Source organism: Scardinius erythrophthalmus, assembly GCF_964197995.2.
Source record: "Scardinius erythrophthalmus genome assembly, chromosome: 17".
NCBI lineage: Eukaryota > Metazoa > Chordata > Actinopteri > Cypriniformes > Leuciscidae > Scardinius > Scardinius erythrophthalmus.
The window spans coordinates 8,001,555-8,009,256 of NC_138237.1; the positions used below are offsets into that span (position 1 = coordinate 8,001,555).

The 7,702-nt window shown below is 36.5% G+C and overlaps 1 protein-coding gene across 1 annotated transcript; it reads left to right on the forward strand.

The window, feature by feature from the left end:
• Positions 1-4,181: 4,181 nt before the first annotated feature.
• Positions 4,182-7,245, forward strand: LOC308705469 (uncharacterized protein; the record flags this gene model as incomplete). The annotated part of the gene is made up of 5 exons (XM_081390491.1): positions 4,182-4,208; positions 4,742-4,897; positions 5,807-5,972; positions 6,039-6,118; positions 6,961-7,245. The coding sequence occupies 5 exons, from the start codon at positions 4,182-4,184 to the stop codon at positions 7,243-7,245; spliced, it is 714 nt and encodes a 237-aa protein (XP_081246617.1).
• Between the last annotated feature and the right edge of the window lie 457 nt (positions 7,246-7,702).

Below are 7,702 nucleotides of genomic sequence, written 5' to 3' on the forward strand. Positions count from 1 at the left end.
GAAACAATGTGTCTGTTTCAGTGCCATTTTATAGCTTATCAGAGGGGGAGGATCTTCATGGGAAAAAGAAAGTAGAGAAGCAGAAACTTAAGACTACACAATATTAAATAATAAATTGAAGTTTGATAAGGAAATTAGAAGCACTTTGCAGGTCTACCTAAACCTATTCTTATTGATAGTTCACCCAAAAATCATTTACTCGCCCTCATGTCATTCAAAACCTGTATGACTTTTTTCCTCAGTAGAACATAGACATGTTCTAGAAGAAAGTAAAAGGTCTTCTTGTGTTCTGCAGAAGAAAGAAAATCATATAGTTTACATATGCTTTAGGGATTTGTGGCCATCTGGTTGAGGAGGATGGAAAGTTATTGAGAAACCAGTTTAAAGGAATACTCCACCGAATTTTCATATTAAACTATGTTATTCCCTTAACTAAGACGAGTTGATACATACCTCTCTCGTCTCAGTGCGTGCACTAAATCGCTCTGTCTTGCGCGAAACTTTTTTAGCACTTAGCTTAGCCCAGTTCATTCAATATGGGCCAAGCAGAGAAGCTACCAAACACCTCCACGTTTTCCCTATTTAAATACAGTTACTCGCGTAGTGTAACTCGACCTAGGATGGTGACACAAAACAAAACGTTGCGCTTTTCTAAGCGTGTAAAATGGATAACTATATTGTATGGCGGAATACCATAGCAAGTGCTTGGAAGCACTTCGACTTCGGCGCAGTAATATCTTCACTAGAGGGAGCGGGAGCCGGTGAGAGGATTTTTCACGAGTGAAGATATTACTGCGCCGAAGTCGAAGTGCTTCCAAGCACTTGCTATGGTATTCCGCCATACAATATAGTTATCCATTTTACACGCTTAGAAAAGCGCAACGTTTTGTTTTGTGTCACCGTCCTAGGTCGAGTTACACTACGCGAGTAACTGTATTTAAATAGGGAAAACGTGGAGGTGTTTGGTAGCTTCTCTGCTTGGCCCATATTGAATGAACTGAGCTAAGCTAAGTGCTAAAAAAGTTTCGCGCAAGACAGAGCGATTGAGTGCACGCACTGAGACGAGAGAGGTATGTATCAACTCGTCTTAGTTAAGGGAATAACATAGTTTAATATGAAAATACGGTGGAGTATTCCTTTAAACAAGGACTGTAATAGCTGCAGTTACAGTAAGTAGAATATGATCATATATAAACGTCCTGAACAAACAGGACCATACGTTTCATTTCCTCTGAAATCAACAATCAGACTTGAGACATTATGAAACACAAAAACAACCTTTAATGATCTAGAACACCAGAGCTTCGTCAATTTGATCACGTTTTCAAGCACATGACTAAAAGAAGTAATCCATGCATTTCCCAAGCTTCATGTCATCTCTAGGTTACAGGGATGCTGGAGGCTATTGGGTAAACTTTATTTTTCTTTCTTTGTTAAAGGGATACTCCACTGTTTTTTTCATATTAAACTATGTTATTCCCTTAACTACACTCTTAAAAATAAAGGTGCTTCAAAGGTTCTTTGTTGGGGTTTATGGTTCCATGCAGAACCTTTAACATTCAAGGAACCTTTCCATTGCACAAAAGGTTCTTTGTAGCACCAAGAGGTACTTTAGATTATAAAATGGTTCTTGTGACCTCACATTGTTGTTTGTCCCATACATTTATTTATTTATTTGTGGTGGCGTGCCACAAACTCTGCACTGACCGCCACAAATAGATTTGTGCTTCCTATGTTAACTAGTAACTGTAGCAACCCAAATATATATATATATATATATTTAAACTAATAATAGTAACATGTTTAGCGTGGATTTGGGCAGTTATGATTTGATTGATTGAACTTTATTGTCTGTTCAGATTTACTGGACAGAAATTCATCTTTGACACTGGCTTCAACAACATTCTACAACCACATTAAACACATAAAACACATAATCCATACATAATAATTGATAAATATATGATTCAGTAAAATACAGTACATAATTCACAATAACAACCCTAATTGAGAATTTGGTTTAAAACAGTCACTGCTAGCTAGCGCCTTTTTCTCCATGAAATTTGAGAATAGTTCTTGTAGTGTAGGCCCTACTCTGTTTATGGCCGATACTCTTATTTGCTTCGTTAATTACTCGTGTTAATTTGTTCTTAATTTCTATTGTTAAATTTCCATACCATGAGACAATATTATAAGTTAAAATGCTTTCAATCATCGAGAGTTATTCACATTTCCAAAGTTGATGATTAGCCTACAGCATTTTTTTTTTTTTTTTTTTTTACTAAATCTGTAATGAGTGCAGTTTCCGTCAAAATAAAAGCTCACGTGCATGTAGAAATTTGGACAAATATAATTTCATTTAATTTTCAGTGTCCATCACTATAGAACCAATAATATTAATAATAATTATTATTATTATAGTAATTATTTATATTATTATTACTAGTAGTAGTATTAGTGTAAGACTGAGACCATTTAAAATAGGTTCGAGTCCCCATTAAAGTTCAGGTAAGCCAACAAGTCAGTGCACAGACTTTTTCCTTAGTCACAGACTTTTTCTTTGTTTAGTTTGTACACCGAATATGGATAGGAGCTCTTTATTTTGAACTCTCAAAATGCTGATCAGATTGATTCATTTTAATTTAAAATGTTTAAGTTACCATTTTATTTGTAAAAATGATGCTGTTATTTTCTTTGATGCGTGTTTGGAACAAACCTGTATAATTAATTAAAATAATTCTCTCGTAATGCTCAGACACTTACTGATTGCCATCTACATGTTATTCTGTAGTCCACAGAAAGAATCACCAGGAATCACAAACAAATCAGTGAATGAATCTTTTTGGATGACATGATTCTTCTGTTAATAGTTTAGTAATCGAAGAAATGCACAATACTATTCATGTAATGCACGGATGACATGACAGGCATTGGTTTTATTCTTAGTTTGGAATCGTTCTCAATTCTCGAAGCATTTGAATCGACAAAGTGATTCTTTTGATTCGACTTCCAGGTTCATCCCCTCCCCTCCTTTCAAATTTTCGCGCGATGCCACTCATGCCAGTCATGACGACGTGTGTCCGTTTTATTACGAGGAGAGCCTGAGAAGTGGTACGTTTGAAAACTAAGTTATCAATTTAAATAAGCATAACATAACAGAATGAGTTAACGGAACTTGTTGATGAAATTTCTTTGTGTGTGTGTGTAATTTCGATGTGTTTCTTCCCGCTCCCTGACAGGATGACGTTTTCCCTGAGACTGATTCGAAGGTAGGCCTATTTGCGCATACATAAAACTATTTTAGGTAATGTTAGCAGCTAGCCAAAACAAAATCTCAAGTATTAGGCTATGTATCGTTGTTGTTCTAAAAAGGTGGGAGATTAGCACTATCTCATTTAATGGTCTTAACGTTAACGTTATATAACTCTAACCCATTTGTAGTTTTCAAGCAATTTCTTCCCGCTCCTATCACCTCAGAGAGTCCATTTTGTTCAGAGCTTTCACAAACATCCAACGGTAAGTTAACTTAAGTAAATTCATTAATTAATATGATATGTAACGTTTCTAAAATAAATTTTTTTTGCTTCATTGCTTTCTTTTTATGTGGTCTGGTATCCAGTGACAGTGAGGTAATGTTAAAGTTAGACAAGATTGTGGTATTTTCAGGTTAAAGCTAACGTTATCACCTCAGTTCGACGACAGAGAGTCCATTTTGTTCGGAAATTTCACAAAAATCCTATGGTAACGTTAAGTGAATTCATTAATTATTATGATATGTAACTAGGGCTGGGCGATATATCGATATAAAAAATATATCGATATATTTTAAAACGCGATACGGAATGAAACCATATCGCATATATCGATATAGTTCAAATTTGCGCTATGATCCTTGCTCCGAGTGAGCTGCGGACTTTGTACCTGCATCTATCATCTGCAGTTCTGACGCCTCCGTCTCAACAATCTAGTGTACAGCGCGACACTCACATCAGATGTTAACGCAGAGTAACGGGACACTGCAGTTCAGTGAGTTTAAAGTTCATTATTTGCACGTGCTTTGAAGGCTTCCCGGTTATTCATGTCATTCACTGCTGATGAGCTGTTCTAACTAACATGCGCAGTTTGCTTTTAACTAACGTTGTGCATTATGTGTAGCTAACAATATTATCTGCTTCTCAGATATGACTGAACAGTGGACTACCACAGAGGTGTGCCAGTGGCTCGACGAAGTGTCCTTGGGACATACGAAACCGGCATTTATCGGTCAGTAAAATGGGATGGAATATGTTTTCCAGTGCTCATATTGTCCTATTAAAAAGGCAACGCATGACAAGCTTTTAAAGCATCTTCAGCTGTACCATGAAAATGAGATTTTCACATAAAACTAAATGTTACTCTTCTGTTTTATGACAAACTGCTACTTTTATAATTACCTTTTAAATTGACAAACATCATATGTGTAGTTCAGGGCACAGTTCAGATGGAGTACAAACATAAGTTGTCTATCGTCATTGACTACCGTACATATTTCTTACAAAATAAGGTCCCATGAGCTGGAAGCGGAGGGGCGAGTCGGGACTTAGGCTTTCTATATGGGACCTTTAAAATAACTGGTTATAGCAGTAGTATGCATATTGCAATGCAAAATGTGTATTCGTGATTTTTTTGTTAATATTGTGCAGCCATACTTTGTAATACTGTGCACATGCTGATATTTGCATCTGTTTTTTTTTCCTGCAAGGCTTCAGCCAGTGTTGAGGATGATGAACACGACATTGCTTTGGTGCATTTAGAGGAAGATGCCAGAATGAAAGAGAAGCACTCATCTTCCATTGCTAGCGGTAAACGACTGTCCAGAAATGATGAGGAGCCTATGTGCAGCAAAACCAAGATGCCGGTAACCGTTTTATGCTTTTCTCCCCAAGATCAAGAAAATGTTTATTTGTTGATTCACGACCACTTTAAAATAACTGGTTATATCAGAAATATGCATATTGCAGAATGTGTATTTGTAATTTTTCATTAATATTGTGCAGCCATACTTTATAATACTGTGCACTAGTGTTGTCACAATACCAGAATTATTGTTTTGATACTGATACCAAGTCAAGAATTGCTATTTCTATACTTTTCCTGAAAAGGGAGAAACACTCTCAAATATCTTTGCTGTGCTTTATTTTAAAATCGTGACAAATTTCTAATCGTGTAACACTTGTCGGCCAAGTGTTTCGCCAGGTTCGATACTTCTGAAGTATTGTGCACCATACAACATACTGTCCACATATGCTGATACTTGAATCTTCTGGTTTTTTTTTTTGCAAGGCTTCAGACAATGTTGAGGATGATGGGGAAGATGAGCACAGCATTGCTCAACATGTTAAATGCATTCAGATAGAGGCAAAAAAGCTAAGACCAAATTTGGACCTCATAAGGCAGAGGCTCAAAAGAACAAAAAAATACAGGGCGGAGTACATTTCCCAGCATTCCACCAAAGAGGTTCTTTGTCAGTTCCCCTGCTTTCGTCAACCAATTTTTGTAAGTGGTAGTGGTTGCTTTTTTTTTCTTCCAAGGGTTAAGTTAGCCATGGTATGGTACATTAGTGTTAACTATGTTTCAACAGTTCTTTTTAAGAACTGTAGGATGCAAACAATTGTAGGATGAAAGAAATCAAATGCTTCTTGAATGGCCTGGGGGAGAGTTAATAATAAAACAAAAAAATTTAATAATGGTTAGAAATTCATCCATGCTAAAATTGAAGACCATGATTCTGCATCTTCACTTTTCTTATCTGTCTTTTATTTATCAGCTTCTGGAAGAAATGAAGAACTCCACACACACTGACGTTGACAAATGTGTCCTCACAAATCTGAGAAAACTTTCTGATCAAATTGTGGAAAAGGCCCCAAATACGGACTTCAAACAAATGTTGAAGCTGACATTGGCTTCATGTGAGACAGAAGTGGAGAGAAATGGTGTGTATTTATTAACATAATTTAATTCACTAATACCTTTAATTATAATCATGTATATGTTTTTAGGCCAGATGGTTAATGCTGCCATCCTACTTCTGCCATCTCTTTTTAAAGAAAAGGAGTCAGCACTCTATGTCCTGGATCAGGTAACTTTTACATAGAAAGAATATTCAAAATCACACAGGGGCCCTATTTGATATTTCATCCTATTATACAGTTAATTCAGTTTGGTTGTGCCTTATATTAAGTGGCTTTAACTATTATATACTAAAGTACTATTATGTATTATGAACATCGAAATTAATAAATTGACACAATCAAACTTATTCTGTACATACATGTTTTTACATTGTACTTAATATTTTAAAAATACCTGCATGTAATTGACCGTTCGCAGGGAGCTTGATTGACAGGTGATCTGACCAATCATACTTCGCCATCCGCCATTTTGTCCGACAACTCAGTCAGAAGAGATGGGAGATTAACATGGGAGGATTTAAATTTGAGAAACGGAGTGTACTAAAGTCTTTCCGCGGATAAACAACATCCCTTCTTATCTTCTTTCATGTTTATTTAATGCTATAACTGAACTAGAAGGAAGAGATGATTGGTTCACGAGCAGCTTTAATTGATGCTCTACAGCGAGGTGACACACACATAAAAAACCCACAAAACGGTATTTATTGTTTACATTTCTTTTTAAAAATGTTCAAATATGAAAGGTGAGCCTTTGTTTCATATGTTTACTATCAAAAGTAACCGAAAAGTAACCTGGTCTGTCCTGTCTGTCAGCGTGTTGTCAGTCTCCTCTCTGCTCCGCGATGTATTTTACCTGCATTATAACATCGAGTGGGCATGAGAGCGGCGTAGCTTGTCGGGCGTGGCGACAGTAACTAAGGGGGGCGGGTCTTTGCGAACGGTCAATTACAGCTGTAATATTAATATTCCTAAACACCTCTTACCCAAATACCCATATTTGTTTTCACAGGATCCTCCAAACCCAACCCCGACCATCGTCCTAAAGGACTGTGAAAATGGGAACCCTTTAGCCAGTGGCAGCGTTTCCATTAGGATGGATGGAGAGGACATGGTTGACGATGATGGCGGCATTGACGTTTCCCTGGGTGTTAGCCTGCTCTACTCCCTGTATCACATTTATAATGTTGCTTACCCAAAGTGCCTGAGAAGGACAATGGCGTTTCTGGAGGCTTTTGTCTTTAAAAAGAGTGGACCAGTCCCTATTTGTGTGAAGAGAGTTTATAATTCCCTGTAGTAGAGTTCTGTTTATGCTATTTCTCTTACAATTAAAGGGATAGCTCACTCAAAAAAGAAAATTATCATTTACTCACCAGCAGCCATCAACTGTCACCAACATTTTTCAAAATATTCTGTAGTGTTCAACAGAAAAAAGACAGGTTGTGCAGGTTTTGAACAACTTGGGGGAGAGTAAATGATTACAGTTTTCATTTTTGGGTGAGCTATCTCTTTAATTGTAACAGAAACCAGCCATTGTTAACCATATTCTCTCCATCCATCCATATGTATCTCTCTTTTAATTCTTTAATTTGCTGTTTTCATTTGGATTGGATTGATTATTGTAGAGTCTGGTTTGTTGTTGAGTCTGGTTTCTGAAATCTGTACAGCGTAATTGTATTATTGTATAAAAGTCATGTATAAAATGCCATATTTGTTTTTTGACACGAATGAAACCAAAGATAGAAGTACATATA